Source organism: Melanostigma gelatinosum (genome assembly GCF_949748355.1).
Source record: "Melanostigma gelatinosum genome assembly, chromosome: 6".
NCBI lineage: Eukaryota > Metazoa > Chordata > Actinopteri > Perciformes > Zoarcidae > Melanostigma > Melanostigma gelatinosum.
The window spans coordinates 15,047,311-15,065,986 of NC_136639.1; the positions used below are offsets into that span (position 1 = coordinate 15,047,311).

Here is an 18,676-nt window from a genome sequence, read left to right on the forward strand (position 1 = left end):
TGCTTGAACGCTTGAAGCCTCCTCCTCTGGTGTAGACATTGCATCAGTCACAACTTTCTCAGTAGGTGAAGAAGGGATCTTGCTGATTGAACTCCCGCCATGACTTGTGACTGTACCCGGTGAAATTTCAGCCAGGATAGGTGCTACAGATGCTGATTCAGTGCTGCCTAAATCTATAGCTGGTGTTATCTCAGTCTTGGCTGTCTGTTCAGGAGAGGCTGAACCACTAGATACTGAAGGAGCTGTTGTGCTGAAGGCAAATTCTTTTGGGGCTTGGGTCTCTTTTTCTTCCTCCACATCTTGAGTGGAGCTCTGTGAGTCACTCGCTGTTGATGTTGGTGTTTTCCCTTGAGGGTCACTCGCGGAGGGAGTGTACACAGTCTGTAACGCAGTTACTGTGCTGTCTTCAGCAGCTGGAGTGGCAGATGTGCTCTTCACATCCTCTGTGGTCTCTGCTTTATCTCTGGCTGTGTAAAGTTTAGTTGAAGAAGTAACAGAGGATTGGTCCTCAGCCTTTTCTGTCTGAGTCACTTCTGAGTAATTTTTTACATAGGTGGGAGTCCTCCCTGTCTCGCCTGTCTCTTGCTGTACAGATGTGGTGATGACAGAGGTCGTTTCCTTTTCAGCCTTCGGGGTTTGGGTTTCTTTAGTTGCTTTGGTGATCTGTGGCTCAGTTGGTGTTACCGTAGGAACAAAGTCAGCAGCGGTAGAAGTGACATCACTCATCCCCTCTGTGGCAGCAGTGGGAGCTGGGCCCGCTCCTGTTTTTTGTGTACCTTTTGATATCGTGTCCTCCACTGTTGAGGCTGGAACAGAGGTTGTGTCTGTCTGTGTCGGGTCCTTTATGATCAGCTCATCTTCTTCAGGGAGTATGTCAGGAGGTGTAGATGCAACTTCTGTGATGATATCAGGGTCAAACTCATCTGGGATCTCTGTAGAGGCCAGTATTTTGGTCGGTTCCTCTGTAGATTCAGTTGAGCTATCAACAGGGAGATCGGTCCAACTATAATCAAACACTGTGGTTATTTCATCGCTTGCTCCCAGACTTGTCACATTTGTTAAAATCTGGGTACCTTTGGCCTCTTTTTCTTCTGTGCTCAGTGGCTCTAGCGTGATCTCATGTTTACCATTTATAAATCGAATAGTTGGAGTAATAGTTACAGATGTTTGGGAGGAAAGGTCTGGTTCGCCACTCTGGATAGGTTCACCATCGGCTATGGAGGGGGTGGGGTGGTCAGGCACAACTGGTATAGTGGGAGACTGAGAATCTTGTGGTTGTAGAGCCTGGTCAACTGGAAAGAAAATAAATGAAAATACCAGTTTGATTGCAAAGCAACTAAAGGCATTGTTTATGGATTAAAAAAAGAACAGACAAACAACTACCAACAAATCACACTTTATCCTGCGTCCTGGGAGAGGTACGACATTGTATTGTAGAAAGTCACACTATCACACACATAGGAGGTGCTGTTTTCATCACATTCAATTTAGTTTACCACACATGGTTGATTACTCTTGTGGCTCTAGACTGTCACTCTGGAAGCAGCTTTGTCAAGTTTAAGAAACTAACCTTAGTGATGTCACCAGGCAAAGTCAGAGTTACAACATTAAAATCCATGAACGTTTACCTTGCAGAGAGGGTCTAACAAAAAAGCATGAACTGATTGAGAAGTTCTGTGCCCAAATACTTGCTAAACAAACTGTATGAACGGTCTCTTCTTATGCTGCATCTGCTGATTTACGATGAAAATGATATGGCTATAACAGCAACAAAGCATTGACAGTTCGTATGAGCATTTTCAAAAAATCATTCTTTTAAAAACCTTTTGAAATAAACAAACATTGCAAAACACTGCAAATAAATCACTCTCCAACATATTTGTGCGTGAACTTCATTCAAACCATAATTCAAAGATTTGTATTCTAAATTAATGTGAAAAGCAAATGTTATCAAGAAGCATTGATATTGTTGCCAAGTCCTTCAATAATGTTAACAAAGCCTTGAACAGTTGATCAGGTACTACTAATATACAAGATACAAATATGAATTGTAGTATTTCCATACTTCAACAGAATATTTGTAATAAATCATATTCGGTAATATAATCATGCTACTTTCAACAATTTGTGGTTCTAAATTACTCATCTAAAGTGTTAAGATTATTGTTTTGCCTTTGGCCAACATAGCTGTTCACTTTGGTAAGCTGCAGCATTTATTCATGGACAAACTGAAACCTACCCTACATTTACTTCCGCTTGACAACTTTGCTGTTAATATCTTCTCTGCTCCGATTGCCAACACCTGTCTGCTTTGAGCGCATCCACTGTGGCTCACTGTCTAGACCACACACTGACCACACACATATAACGCTAGTCTTTTACTATATCCACAGGCCCCATATGTTTGAAACACAAGTACAAGAAAATATTAAGTTGTACAGAAAAAATAAACTTCCAGTTTTGTTTGCAAACTCCCCAAATAAATGAAAGCCTTGAGAGAAAGCCATAGAGTCAAGTTTTTGACATATTTGATAATATGCATAGATAAGATGGCAAAAAGAACAGAGCCATACTTAATCCTTAAATGCACTGTTTGGCCTGCATTGTTTACCAGTGTTTGCATAATGTACAAGCAAAGAAGAGACAAAGATTAATCACACATATCAACACAAAATCCTTTGATATACAACTTTACTACTCTCTCTCTCTCTCTCTCTCTCTCTCTCTCTCTCTCTCTCTCTCTCTCTCTCTATCTCTCTCTCTTTCTCTCTCTCGCTCTCTCGCTCTCTCTCTCTCTCTCGCTCTCTCTCTCTCTCGCTCTCTATCCCTCTCGCTCTCTCTCTCGCTCTCTCGCTCTCTCGCTCTCTCGCTCTCTCTCTCGTCCCATCAGCAGTGATTTAAAAAGATTATTGGTTGCAAACAAGAACACCTGCAGCAGCTCAAGTCTGCAGAAAGACACCTGTTTTAAACCCAGGCCAGGCAATGGGAACTCTGACTGACCTGCACACACACACACACAGGCCATTTCCAGCATGTGCTAAACAATATGAGACTTTTTAGTATTTCCAAAACGTTAGTATGAATCCAATAGTACGGGAAATGCATTCTATTGAATTATAATGCAAACACTAGACACTACGCTGGCATAAATATCCCACAATGTGACAACAACGTTCATAACACAGAATGGCGGATAGCTCTGTATCATCAACAATGCTTCAATGTAAGTGGAAGTCCACTTCTCACAAATCATTACTTGTCACATGAGGTTGGTAGTTACCATGGTTAGGCATCTCCAACCGACAAGGAGCTTCTCAGGAAGTGACGCGTTAATTACAGTTCAGTGCGTCCAAGAAGATACATAGTACAGTTTATTCACAAAAAAGTATATTGAACGATTTTACACATATGTGGTGCATAATTAAGATTATTTCAGATGCAGCGCATTGGTACATCCTAAAATGTCGCACTGTTCCATTAGAGATTCATTTAGCAAGCCTAAGTGAATACAGATGTTTTTATTACAGGAAGAAAGTACTGTTGGTGGTTCTGTGAATTGTTTTTGGAATTTGTGGTTGGAACCCCTCAGAGGATCATCACATAAACACAATTGAATTGTCTTCAATTACAGTAATCAAAAACACATGGCATGAGAATAACACTGACAGATATGGGCAACACTAAATATTCATTCATTGATATTATTGTGCACTTTGTTGCCATGCAGCCAGACAACAAAGTTCTCTCTGTGTCACAATACTTTCCACAAGCTTTTCAGACACAGACTGGGAGGGCAGAAAGAATCCTCGAGTGCCTCAGCCGAGCCACAGTCTATAATAAAAATATTTATATATGACAATAATACAATTAATAATAATAAAAAGCTATGATCACTCGCTTTGGTCCGGCAGCCTTCAGCTGTCCTCATAGAGAGGGGAGGCTTTGCGTTAGCAATGACGTCACCTCGTGAGGTGGTGTCCAGACTGTGCCAAAGACAGGCATCTGTGCTTACTCAGGTAGACTGCCAAGACATCTCTGTTATTGCCAGGCTGGCTGTCAGTAAGATGGTGCATGCACACAGAAGGAGAGAAATACTGCAAATGCATAGTGATTTGCAGTGCAAATACACTCAAGGCATACAGACACACAGGACGATGTTGTATCTCTTTCACATGCAATAATGTACATGCACATAGAAACATACAAGTTATGTAATCTGTGCTCTTGGCAACTAAACTGACCACACTACATATACAGAGTGTTGATGAACACACAGCGTGTAGGTATGACCTGGAGTGGATTGACTCCAGATCACTGCTCTCGCAGGCACCTACGTTTACCCAGAGCCAGACCAAATTCCGAAAACTGCCAAACGACCAATGCTTTCACTTGTTTCCTTTCCAATTCAACAGATATCTCGTCTCCAACAACAGCTGCTCTTCAGGGGCGAGGGATGAGTCACCATAACAATGTTTGCAGCTCAGTGCTGTTTGCATGTGAGATCATGCACTGTTGATCTGAAAGTCATGGACTAAATATGTACTTCAAAACTCTCAATTTTCTGTCCCTAAATATCTTGAAGTCATGTCTACAATAACATTATTAATATAGCTGAACATATGTAGGGTGCTCCATTGACAGCAATGGGAGATAATATGATTAAGTATGTTTTTTTTTATGTATAATGACCTGAAAATAGGTTTTCTTAGAATGAGCCTTTATAAATTCATACGGAGCGGTCATTTTCTTCGGCCACCGTAGTTTTCCTAAATGCTTGGCAGGCAGAGAAGTTTCGATCGGTTGCAATAAGCTCAACGCTAGATGCCTCCAAATCCTTTAACTTTTAAGTTTTTGTCTTTTAAATATTTCATTCATGATAAAAATCTCCTTCCTTTTTTTCTTATTCTCTGCCTCTCTCTTTCCCATCTTCTTTATATGTCACAATGATTATCATCTGCACAGCTGGACTGACAAAGGAGCTCCCAAGGCTAAGCAGTCTTTCAGCAGCAGTCCAGGCTGAGGACACACACAAACATGAGCCCGAGGGAACCGGTAAACAAAACACTTCAACTTGGTTAATTGTGGAAGAACTGACATGCAACGATCTGAATCACCATGCGAACATGTACCAGGACACTGTAACTGCCTGTGTAGATTACAATTACCACTAAGTTGTATATTAATTTGGAGAGCAAGTTAGTGAACCTTAACTAAATCTTGTTGTCCAACAGTTTATTATTTTCTAGGAATAAAAGTATAGGGAGTCGTACAATAAAAAAAGGACAATATCAGTATTTGAGCTTGCTTGGTAGATTGCCTGTACTATGTTTACATTCCATGCTGTGTCCAACCACTATACATTTCCCTGTCAGTCTAAATTCAACTTTCTTTCATTAAACTTCAGCACCCTGGACAGCATGGTCTCCCCCAACACCCAGCTACTGTAAAATCCAACTTCATGATGAAGACTGCAACGGCTGTTCATGAGAAATATAAAATGTTCAACAAACAACGAGCAACAACTTGGAACAAATAGCAAAAGAAAATAAAGCGAAAAATACAACACATTCTTATTTCCCTCAAATAGAAAAGGACACACAGTATTGGGGATAGACCAAATTGCAGAACTCGTTGCACTTCAGTAAGTTGAAAGCCAGCCTAAAACAATGATGAGGAAGGTTTTATCTATCTTTAAAATGATTTGTTTTTGTTGTTGCCACGCACTCCTTACAGTTTTTACCATTTCATTATTGTGGTAAATAAAGATCAAATGACGCCATTTCCTATTTGCGCAACCAAATCTAAACTACAATTGAATTAGAACCATTTGCACTGAATACAAAGTTGCCAAATAAAATTGTTGGTATGTCTCACCTGATACATTCTGCATGATGACCGTCACTTGGATGGATTGTTCATCAGCGACCACTGCACCCGGAGTAGTGGTCTTGTCAGCCACTGCTGAAGCAAAGGGAGCGGATGTAAAGAAGTCTGTGCCCATCTCTGTTACTGTGCCGTCCTCTGTCAAAGAGTCCCCGCTGTGCTCTGGCACCTGACCGGTAAACTCATCAAAGACATGTACACTTGTTGGCGATGTCATATCCTCAGCTGAGGTTCCGACGTCAATCGGGGCAGAGCTGGCTGTTGCAGCTCCAGGTGTGGTCTCTTCCTTGTACGCGATAGCAGGTGTCTCTACATCCGGTGTTTGAGGTGTGCTTTGTGTGGCAGTGCTGGTAGTCTTTGGGCGTTCTGTGGTGGTGTAACTGGTAATGGCTGAGGGGGTTGTTGTTCCATCAATAATACTCGAGCTGTCTAATGGGCCAGATGTGAGGTCTCGTTGGGGTGGCGGAGTAGGTGGCAGTGCCTCTAACAAAAACTCTGTCACAATGTCATCATAGTCTGGGAATGGTGTTGTTGAATGAAGCCAAGTAGTTGAGGGTGATTCTGGGGAGCTGAACACCTCATCGCTGGTCAGTTCATTCGATTCTGTCGGAGTGTCGGTTAGGTCAGAGGTCATTGCTGTGGTGATCACACCATCCAGAATAGTTTCCTCAGTGTTGCCCTTTGCATACATGGGCTCTGTGCTGAGAGAGGCATCCGGTATGGGGACATCAGGTTGAATTGTACTGATCTCAATTATTGACTGGTCGTCGGGCTCCTCGAAGGGTGTGGCCACTGACTCTGTGGTGGCAGTGCGCTCTGTCGTGTGTTTGGGCTTTGAGAATGTGTCACCACGGTGGGGAGCAGATTCCTCATGGGCTACATTTTCACTTACAAAGTCATAAACATTAAAGTCTGGAGCCACTGTTACGTCATCAGTGTCTTCGTGTTCCTCTTTGATGGTGGGTGAAACTGTGGTGATTAACTCTTCTTCTTTGCCTGTTGGACTGAGGCGAGTTGGAGTCATACTGGTAGAGAACATAGATGGAGGATTTGAAGGAACTGCAGAGTCTGGAGACTCTTCTGCCTCTGACACACTTTCAGATGTTGGGGTTAGCGTAGTGGCGCTACTCTCCAGTAAAGGGATGGAGGTGGTGGAGCTGATGGTGGTGGTGATGATTTCTAACACGGACATGTCCACAAACGACATCTGGTTGATCACCTTAGTCCTTCCTAAGAAATCAGTTTTTAAAAAAAATCATCAAAATCATCATCCAAAAAGTATTAGGCCTTTAAATATACAAGAGAATACAGACAACATGCTGAGGTGAAGAAGGATTAAAGGATTGAAAATCACCGAACTTGAATTAAATGTCACACATACATGACGAGTAAAACAGATACAATTATTTTAAATCATACATTTTGTGTACCTTGTAAGTTTGTGAAGCAGGCAGTTTGTAGGACAAGCCTTACAGTACGAGTCAAATAGCAGTCAAAGAGCCATATGACACTTTACATTAAAGTACCAAGAGTTATAAGTTTCCCAGAAGCTTTAGCGTGAATGACTTCCTCTTTTAACTCTTAATTTAGTTTCTAGCACTTTAACAATAACATTAACAGCGGAACCAATGCTAAGTTATGGAACAAAGTTTTTTCTCTGCACCACAACTGTGCAAATAACCTCATTTATCTTGCTGATTATCATGCTGATTTTACTTTGAATAGTCCTCTTGTTTCCTAATGAAATTGGATAGTTTGTCATCATCCCATGGCAGATGAGGTCATTTTCAAAGTGTTCTATTTTCTGTGAAAAACTAAGTGCACTTTGAATGTTTCTCTCAACATTTCAGGCTCTGCCTAAAAGGCTTGTCCTCTCTCTTACCCTGGGCGCTGACTCTCCTCCAACAGTTCATTGGTCAAGTGTTTACATTTATTTTGTCCTGTCATCAAGCAGCAGTCCCTGATTTCAACTTTTCATATGTCAGTGATGGTATAGAAATGCTTATTAATGAATTGTCTACTTTTTCTAAAGGTTTTATTCGTGAGTTAATCCCTTTTAACTCCTTTATGGTTGCCCTCGCCCCTCTGTCCTCCCATAAACAGAAACGTAGAAAGCTTTTCTCGCTGGCGCAGACAGACTGTGTGAAGCCAGCTGTTGACCATTACGTACTAGCCCTCATTCTTCGTAAAACTATCTCTGATGTAAGGTGTGAGACACGTTTTTCCTTCACAGGAAAAATGGGGCCTGCTCTGAAAGACTGCATTATCTCACCGACGCTGTTACTGAGGCCTTTGTTTTCTTTGTGCCATTACAGAGACCGATCAGAGACCAATTATCCCCCTTTTCCCCCTGCACCAACCTCCTTTCTCTGTCTATTTCTGTGTAGTCTAACTGACGTAGGTTTAAATATTTTTTGTGAGCAGGAAATGATGGAGTGAGTCCAGCCAAACAAGGGTACTTGAAGAGCACTTAGACGGGGGCGTAAATACAACGGGACTGAGAGAGCTGACATGGAATACACAGAGCAGGAGGTGAGGGTGGCCTGTTTGTGTGCCCTCTGAACTCCATAGGGACTTATCACTGCGACAGCTAGCATAGCTCAGGGGCAGTAAATGGCCAGGCAGGGGGTGGCTTATCTGTCCAACCTCTCATTTGTAAAGATGGAAAGGCCAGGTCAGGGGTCACCAAGGATGACTGGATTTAGAAGTCAAGCAGTAGCTTTGTCCATTATCCAAACGTCTGCTCTGATAAGTACAAGTGAGAATGACAGAGGGCAAACTCTGACAGCGGAAACGAGATGAGAAAGCCGAAAAGAGAGTTAGATAGTGAGACTAAACAGGCTGACAGGTGAGGTATTAGTTACTTTTGCTGCTTCTCTAGATGGTAACTCTCATCTGTCATTTTTTTCCCCCCTGGGGATACTGATTAGTTAAGACCCCTCTTTGAGGAGGGATTAGAATAGTTCTGCTACCGTTCGTTGAACCATGAAGTGTCACTATTTATAAGGATCCATAGCTATATTCTCCTGTCTTCCCATGGTCAGTAAGTCGTTTCCATGCATTTCTAAATGTGACCTACAAGCAAGTCTACAGACAATGAAAAGAGTTCACTGAATGCACAATTGATGAACTTCCACATCCCAAACTCATATATATTTTGACTTGTGACTATATTATGTCAAATAAACATTTGAATATCATTAACAGCGTAAACACTCTTAGTTAATTGTCAACAGTGAGGTTGTATACAGATAACTGGAAGTAATGGAGATATAAAAACACAGATACTGTTCACAAACTCTCCAAAAAAACTATTGGTATTTTACCCCCCCCCCCATTAGAATAAGAACTGTGTTGCCCATTTAAGGTTAACAGAGTTTTACCACTATGATTTTACTCTCCTCTTGGCTAATTTTGGGAGACAGTTCAAGTGTACCGGTACACTGCAGTCTGCAAGACTCGACCGTCATGTAACGTGCAATGCTCAACAGAAAATCATTCCTCCAGAACAATGGACAAAATACGAGACAGGTTGTAAACATTTCAAAACGCTCGTCTGCCTCAGATGTAGAAATGTGTACAACGGTGCAAAAGAGGGTTTGAATCAAAGGGTGGGGCGGCAGAGGCGAATAGGAGATGAGATCATAGCACCTCACAGTCCAGGCCTGGTTTGGACAGTGAATGGTCTGTGACTTCAATCACTGTCCAAACCAAAATATGTACAACATATTCGACCCACCACTTGCAGGTAACAATTTGTTCCATGACATACTGCAAATACTAACAACAAGACCATGTGGGTGAGTTTACCTTTAAAGCAGTAAGCTCCAAGTTTCATAGTTGGTTCTGGGAAGCCAGTCTGGTTTCTGTAGCGGTACATGGTCCTGACGCCGAGCAGGCCTCCCCCACACTGCAGTCTGGGTACTGCAACAGGGTGTCGTACACTGCCATCGGAGAGCCAGCCGTAGTCACATCTGTCCAGACCATGTCGCCAGGCAGCGTGGAGCTGGCCAGGGGAGGCCAGGACAGCATTCCTCAGCTTACATTCTGCACTTGCCTCCTCAAAAGTCATCTTACGGGTCACAGGAGCATAGTACACTTCACCTGAAATAAAGATGGCAAAGAATGAACAGTTACGAAAAAGCACCATCTCAAGGGCAACATGACAACAAATTATCCGTGATCATGGCACAAGATAATCAGATTGCTCTCAGATATCAACGGCAGAGGATTCACTGTTCAACACACTTTGAATCAGTGCTGTATCACCAACAGAAGAACAGACATTCTGTGTTTCATTTTAAATAACTTGAATTGAAAACAGAGCTAAAAGGCCGATCATCTGGAGTAATCTTAAAATACAGATTTTTAGATAATTTTGACCTTTCAGAAGAGATTTAGCCCAAAAACAGCTGACAAAAGTCACAGCTGTGCAGGGCACGGACCCAAAACATCTCCCACCTATCATATTTAGGACAACAGTAGTTCATTCATTATATTAATCTGAGGTGGGATAGCGATGCAAACAATGTGCCTAGCCTGTCAATGAATGTGTCTGTACTTCAGGACATTAGGTTTCCCATCGGGGTGAGTGAACAAGATTACACCTTCGATGTTTCCTTCCTTCCCTCATGTTGTTCGTGTCAGAGTCTTCCCTTCAGAAAGGTCACTGCACTATGTCAATTATGAATATTTGTCTTTGCCTGCAGGATAATATCAATTAAAAGGCAAGATCTTAATTGAAACCAAACAACATTACAAGAAAGGATGACTGACTGACTACGAGTTTTCAGTCTTGGGCGTATCCCATGTTGGTTTCATCCTGTTAATTTATCATGGCATTGACACACAACAATGATCCAACTCAGTAAATCAAAGCAAAAAACTCTCAAGCCGAGTGTTTTGATGTATGTGTGTAAAACAGTTTAATAAGGAGACACCTACTTGTCACGTACAACTGGCCCAGAATACAGTGGGGTCACAAATGCATGTATCATTTCTTTTTAAGGAGAGATTTGAGCGCTAAGTAGAAGATGTATGTTCTTGACCCTGGTGGCTGTGTGGCGGGATGACGTTCCTTGGCTGACACCATTGTCTACATCTGTTCACTAACAATACAAATGTCACAATACTGACTGATGGCTTCATATTCACAACTAATTGATCTTCAACTTGTGCCAAAATAATTCTAACTTATATTATGTACTGTAGCAGGGCTGGGCTGTACGGTATAAATCTCAGATAAGTAGAACAACTACAAATGACTGAATGGAGTTAAAGATGTGTCACGTTAACATCCATCTTGACTGACGCTAACGCTAATAAAACGCTCTGAGTGGAGTTTAGTCCATCAGCAGTAACAGGCAGGATAATGAACAGACAGGCAAAGACTGTTGGCTGAGACATGAGGACTTCCTATCAGCTGTGCCAAAGACATTTAAAACCCCCATTATCACATTTTGGCTGGCGACTTTGTCAAAGCCCATGGTGAAGAATGAACTTCGATTCCTGCTTTAGAGTCATCTTGTTGGGAGCTAACTCCTTTTTCTACATTGTGTGAAATTGTTTGGCGCAGTAAAATATATAAACGATCACACATTGTCACCAATGCGGTATTAAACAAAACAATTAAGTGTATTTCCATAGCTGTGAAAGTAATTTGCTTTGGCACTGTGATCATTTTTGAGGTTTCGTCATTTCAGAGGGTGTGTCAGCCTCTAAAACATTATTTCCCAAACTCTTTTCCTGGGGACCCACTGTTTAAAAATGTCAAACCAACATGACCCACATGACAACAGGCCTTATCTACAATTCATGAGAAGAGAAAATGTGTGCGTAAATGAAGGTTCCTGAACATTTTTACGTTCTACAATTATGAGAATAACTGCTCATTGGTTAAAAATAGAACAACATAATTTTGTGATTGACTCACCGGCAAGTTTGTCTACGTAACAGTATACATCATAAGTGTTCGTCGGTTTCCTGGTCCCGTATGACCTAACACCAGGTTTAGTCAGTAGGTTGCCAAAGCAGCCCTTCCTTGGCTTTGTAATTGGGTATCTAAGCAGATAAACAATGAGGTATTATAACACATCGGCCACATCATCTGACCTTTCAGCAAAAGCATTCAAATATACATCATTGAAATGCAGCTCACCTCACTGTCTGGTCAGCAATCCAGCCGGCATCACATTGATCAAAGCCATCCTCATAAGCTGCTTTCAGTTGGTCATACGTAGCAATAGTTGCTCCAACATTGTGGCAAGCTTGGGCAGCCTTCTCGTAATCCAAAGTGTATCTGCTGGTGCTTGCCCGGTAGTGAAACACAACACCTGGCAACAAATTGAAGCAAAAAAAAGACCATTGAAAAGCTTAATTTTGTACAGAAGGATGAACATAGTGCTCTGGAATTCATCAGTATAGTTTCAGTGCTGTAAATAATGTTAAATGTCTTATGAAGCACACACCATGGGTGAAATAATTGAGTCTCTCAGCTTCTTTGGAAAGGGGGAACTTAGCAATAAACCAAGACGGGAAGCAAAATACCCTGCAGTACACCACAAATGTAAGAGATAACTGCAGATGATGCCATGGCCCTGAAATCCCCATATTTGTGGTCAGTAAACAGACGCAGAAGATATGATTGATGGGCCTAATTAACATTGCAGATAGTTGGAAAAGAGGTTGTGCAGATTATAAACCGGAGAAAACCATAACTATCCCAGTGTCCCACCCCCCCCACCCCACCCATGTTTTCTACATCCCCAAAACATGAGTTATATCTCCCGGAATACTTATCAAGTGACATGTAGAGTGCACATAATGACACTAGGTAAGGACTGGTAATTCCCACTCCCTCAAGAAGATTACCGATTGCTGAACTATATTGTTGCATCATTGTATATATAATTTAACATTTGTGTAAATATTGTGAGTAGGGGTTTACTCATATTATTATATTACTCAGTAAAGGCTAAATAAAAAAGGCTTTGTAACACCCACTGAGTGCCCTACCAAGAGAAATATATCTCCACTGATGAGGTGACACCCAAGATGGCAGGAACGGATGAGGTTATAACGTAGATTTTGTCCTGCCAACGTGTGTAATACCATCCATATTTGGGCTGTAATGGCTTATTGGGTTAGATGGCTGAACTCTGGAACTAAAACATTGCTGTACTTGGTATGGACAGGGACCCAGAGCCTCATCTCTTCTTATGAGTGCATCGCCTCTAAAATAAGAAGTGAAAACTGTTGTTACTCTGTGTAACTACTGGGTAGCTGCTGGTATCAAAGTAAGCAGAAGGGCGCCCATAGCTCTCTCACATCGTTTACATTTCTATCACCACTTGTATTGCATTTCACTATTATTAAACCCTTGCAGCAACCCCCCTCTACGTTCAGAAAGTATCTCTGGGAAGCAATTTTAGAGTCTCTTGTCTGATTCCAGTGTGACGTGGGAGGGATCACGAATCTCTTACCGTTGACATCAAGATTAACTGTATCCTGGGTGTCCTCAATGCCGTACATGACCTCACATCGATAAGTGCCCGCATCACTGGCTCGCAGCTTGACCATTGTCAATGAGGCGTCACCCACATCCTCAGGGTGACTGGGCACTGAGACACGGTTCCTGTAGCTTGAACCTATTTTGATTACGCCATTTTGTGCCACCAGCACTGTGGATTCCACTTCTCCGTCTATTTTGGTCCATTTGATCCGTAAGTAATCTGTGCTGTAAATGACAGCTCCATTGGAACCGATCAATGGTGCTGAGGTTGGGATGATGGAGAAGAAGCAGGGAAGATTTACCTTCCCTGAGAGGGACCCGGTGACCGGTCTGATTATCGATAACATGTTGGAGGCTGAAAGGCAAAAAGCAAAAAGGGTAAAATACATTTCCAAATCATATAAATGTATTCACTACTGTAATATTTGTTTATTTTTTTGATGCTCTTTGTTTTTTCTTCCATGCAAACAAATGTCTCTTCTGTTGACTCTCATTATAACAGATGCAAGTAGACGCTATTAACTGCCCGACTTATTAACTACACCCAGCCTCATCAAAAGAAAAACATGCATCATGGCCTGAAAATGATACTTGGAAAGTTAAAGATGATTGGTTAAACAGGGGAGTCATGGTTGCATCAGTTCATCTTAGGCCAGTGTTGAGTTACATGTTTTCCTTCATAAATAATCCCTCCTCAAGCTACATGATGACGACGACAGGTAGACCCACACAAAAATAAGTGAAATATGTCATCAGCGTGCCGCACACTGGAAAATATCATGTATTCTCGTGACCCCCTACTCTATTCCCAGCTAACAATATGATGCCTCACACCTTCAATGTCGTACTAAGGATATGTAATTTAACATTTGAACTGCAAACAGTAAAGACTTACACGACTGCTAAGACTGACAATGTTAAACTGGTGCTGAATCCCCCCCCCCCCTTCAGGTCTGTACAGAGATAAAGCTGTTGACTTTATCTTAGTCTCACTCCATTTATATGTGATGAAGCAAAGCAAAGGGGATATCAGACGGGATACCAGACACAAACAAATGGCAACAGGCTGAATCACGCTTTGCCCTTTGGAGAGGAAGAAGATTCACCTTATTTTTTGGGTGGGTGGGGTGTGGGGTCAGAGGGAACAATGTAGGGAATGCTCTGGAAACAGTGGTGGGACAGCCCCAGAGGCATGAGTGTGTGTGCTTTACCAGAGGGCCTTATTAGGATGAGGGGGTAAACCAGCTGTTATTTCCAGACTGGGAGCCAAGTCTGATTGAAAGGTGTCCATCTGTACCCAGAGACTGGGGGCCAGGAGAGCCAGGGGGGCCGGCGGGGCCCGAGATGCAAACCTCTGTGGTCAACACTGTCACCTTCACTATTGGGTAAAGTCTCGTATAGGTTTCACAGGAAGAGGACTGGAAGGGGCTTATCAAAGTCTGCTACACAGTGAAACTTTAATGCTGTGAGGCAACGCTGACACATCAGTCAGTTTGCTGCAGATAAGCTGGAGTGTACGGATGCCAGCTGAATGTGACCATGTCAAATGACTTTAAGTTAGTCGACACTCACAGAGGTGGATAGAGGAAGAGAAAGAGAGAGAGGGGAAAATAAAGAAAGGAAAGGGGGAGACTTGGGGATAAAGAGGGAACAGAAAGTAGTGACTGAGAATAAAGAGGGAACAGAAAGTAGTGACTGACACAGAGAGGAGAGGGAAAAGCATTTACTCATTCAAAACTGACCTGTTGCAGTGGCTGCTTCACAGAGACAATACAACCACAGGATATACTTTATATATGGTATCATCTGTTGAAAAAAATAAAAATGTGCATTAGGAAACAACTCATACAAGATCTTTATATTGATGTTGCTTCTTTTAGCTTTTTAGTGCATCCACATGTTCCATGGGAAACATGTGTCTGTTGAGTTAGATATGTCTGCTTAAGATATGTTTTATCATGTATAGGCTTCAGAATAATTGAATGAGATAACCACCTATTCCTCATCTAAAAATGTAATAAATTATATAAAATATCCAGCCATTAATGCAGCCTTTTAAACAAATGAATACTCAACCTGGATTGGCATGCTCTAAACTTTAACCAATACAAATAAACGTCCATAAACAAGATTATAACGTATTGATCTCCCTCTTAAAAATAAGCGGACACTTTGAAAACCTGATTGGAAACAAGGGACATCGCATTTATCTGACATATCACATGAACTGGGAGAATATTAATATGAGTTCCTATTAGAACTTAATTAAAGCTTCTTGTTGGGTCGACCTGCAGAGTTTTTTGGAGAAAAGAGGACAGGAGTGTGAGTCCCCTGTCCTCATTTCCACCCCACTGTATAAACACAAGTGGTGGATCGCAGTGAGCTGCACATTGTTACTAAAAACGAGACACTCACTATAAAATGACAATGGCTATTAACTAAAATATTTCAGGGTGGGTTTGTGACTTGGTCCATCCAAAGTCAACAGACCCACCCTAATGGAAACTAAATAAAAGTAGACTTTAGGTAGATAATAGGAGACAGAAATGTTATATCTGCCACCGCATTTGTTTCCAAATTAAAATATTGATAACAAAAACTGTAGAATGATGTGCGCAAATGACTGATCCGTCATAGAAAGCTTTCTAGGAAATCAGAAGGAGGAATTCAAAGAAAGATCAGCACGTAAGCATCACACAGGCGTATAAATTGTAGCAGATTTTTGGAGCAATATGTGAAGCTCAGAGATGCTCCTCGCTGTGGAACAAAAGATATCGGCTACTGGAGCTAAACTACCGATATTGTCATCCAGAAAGGAGTTAATTAAAACTTTGACGTTTCTCTTCACAGAAACACCTGCTGCTTGTTCCGACAGATATATGAGTAATGTGGTCAGTCTACTCATTATTCTAATTTCAATTTGTGGAGTAGCCTCCAAACAGTTTGAAATTCACTTGCCTCGCGCAGTAGCGGGACACACCAGAGTAGGTTATCAAAGGACAACGCGGCATCACTGGGTGCGTCCGTGTTAAATAATGTTTACAGCGAGGAGTTAACTGAAATAGATTTATGTCATCATGTCAAACATAATGATATCATATTAAAATGTTACATGTTGTGAAAACAATCAGCCAAATATTGCACGTATTTGCCAGTTCCCTGCAGAGCAATAGTCCCAGTACCAACAATTCATAGTTCATTTCAAACGGAAACAAAAAAGAATACTTACATTTAATGGTGTTTTATTCCATAAAATACACGAATAATGGTATATGTCCCTAAATCCAGTTAGTCCCAGTGCGTAACATGGGTGCGTAAAAAGTGCCCGAATACCTCTGTCCAAATCGGCGCAAAAAACGTATCTCCCCGTTGCGTCTTTCTCTTCTCCTTGAAGTGTCAGGGTTCCACTCCGGGATGATCCTGGTTGTGAACGAAGCCACGGGTACCGTGAAGTACTGGCAAGCAATAAGTTCAATTTTGCCGAACGCACACTGTTATTTCGTCAGTGCTGGAGAGGAGGGACCGAGTGCCCATCTAAAAAAGTGAATGAGACACCTTGGGAAGAGGGGGGGGGGGGAGACTTAATTTGGCCCTCTGTCTGAGAGGTGCACTCCCATCCAATCGGACCGTTCTGAAATCCCGCGCATCATTTGTGCCAGTGACACGTCTATAATTTTACACTGAGTGCATCTTCACTTTCACACAAGTTCCAAATCTGATGTTTTCATGACATTTAGCAATCACATGAGAAATGATTTATGCCGTGGGCGTGTCCAAATGTATATCGCTTTCTGGATATAATCAACAAGCGTTGGTGATTAAGTCTCAAGTCGATGCCCTCCCTGCGGAGCGCGCCAGTCAGGGTGCGCAATGGAAACGGGGTGGTGCAGTCATGTCTCTGGTTGAACTTGAGTCACTGTTTGTTCCAACTCCACATTTCTGTCAATAGCATGAGGGAGTACCTCCAATGTAACCCATAGAGCCACTTTAGACTTTAGATCAGTAAAGTTCGCCTGAAGAATAGTTTTTTTAATTTTAGACATTTCTTATTGTAATGTGGCTGTGTGCTTACATCGCGAAGTTTGTGCTGAAAATAAAAATATAGTTAATCTACACAATTGGATCATCTCACATGGAAATGAATTCTCTCTGATTAACAGGACTGGGGAGTCAGCAAACAGTGGTTCACTGTTAACCTTTGTGCTTGGCTTTTCCACACGGGGGAGAGGCCGGACCACAGTTTATCAACTCTTGCCTAATAATCACCATGATTGGCTACTGCTAGATAGGTAGGAGGTCTTACCGCAGTGAGCTGAACTTGTGTGTGTGTGTGTGTGTGTGTGTGTGTGTGTGTGTGTGTGTGTGTGTGTGTGTGTGTGTGTGTGTGTGTGTGTGTGTGTGTGTGGTAACTAATATAACAGATATAATAGAACAGAAATATAATTTGAATATGTCTGATGGAGTGAGACGAAACATAAAGTCTATGGTCTTCGTGTGACAAAAACAATATATAAATATCGTTTACCTGTGGTAAAACCAGAATAATAGTTCAATGCAAACATACATGTCTATTATGTGTATAATGGTTTTAATGTGCGCTGTGAATGACTGGCAACCAGTCTCAGCTGCCATTCCCTGATTTTCCTGGGATTATAGCTTGATCCTTGTAAACTGTATCCTATAAAAATCCATTTTGTGGATTCAGTGTATGAGGAATCTTCTTTGAGCCAATGAAACTGTATTTACCTCAATATAAACTGTTCAAAAGTTGACTTATCCATGTTTGAAGATACTATTGAGATCTCTTTGTAAGATTTTAAGTGTAAAGCTAGTTGTATGCAATTTTGCTATCATTTTGCTTTACAATTACACAGTACAGAATGATTGCATATTAACACCGCATAGCAAAAGGCACTTGCAACTTATCAAGGTGAACATTATCAATTTGCTCAGTGCATTAACTAATAAACATTTATGTCAGCTTAGTTATTTTTTTCCACCAGCATGCTTGACATAGGAGCCTGTCTTCATTTTAATAGTTTAACATCATGATTGACTTCAGCAGAAGGTTACACAATGGCACTATGTTTATAGTATGTGACACTGTGACAGCCAGAGAAACAACGTTTTCTGCATGTGAATTTAACTAATTGGTAGGTCTGGTTGCTGACTCTAGTGGGGTGGACTAATTGTTCAAAATCATGGTGTTGACCTCTGAAGGCACTCACACCAGCTGAGAGCTGGAGCAGAGGTGATAAGCCTCTAACGTGGAAGATTGCCCTT

The 18,676-nt window shown here is 41.7% G+C and overlaps 1 protein-coding gene across 1 annotated transcript in view; it reads right to left on the reverse strand.

The window, feature by feature from the left end:
* The window catches only part of LOC306779029 (neurocan core protein-like), a gene marked incomplete at its 5' end in the record, with an annotated part of 43,932 nt that extends 30,192 nt beyond the window's left edge, over positions 1-13,740 (reverse strand). Inside the window, 4 exons of the mRNA XM_079270769.1 lie at positions 9,694-9,987; positions 11,816-11,943; positions 12,041-12,215; positions 13,365-13,740. Of these exons, the coding sequence (XP_079126895.1) occupies positions 9,694-9,987; positions 11,816-11,943; positions 12,041-12,215; positions 13,365-13,740 (973 nt within the window). The remainder of the gene's footprint in view (positions 1-9,693; positions 9,988-11,815; positions 11,944-12,040; positions 12,216-13,364) is intronic.
* Positions 13,741-18,676: the final 4,936 nt, after the last annotated feature.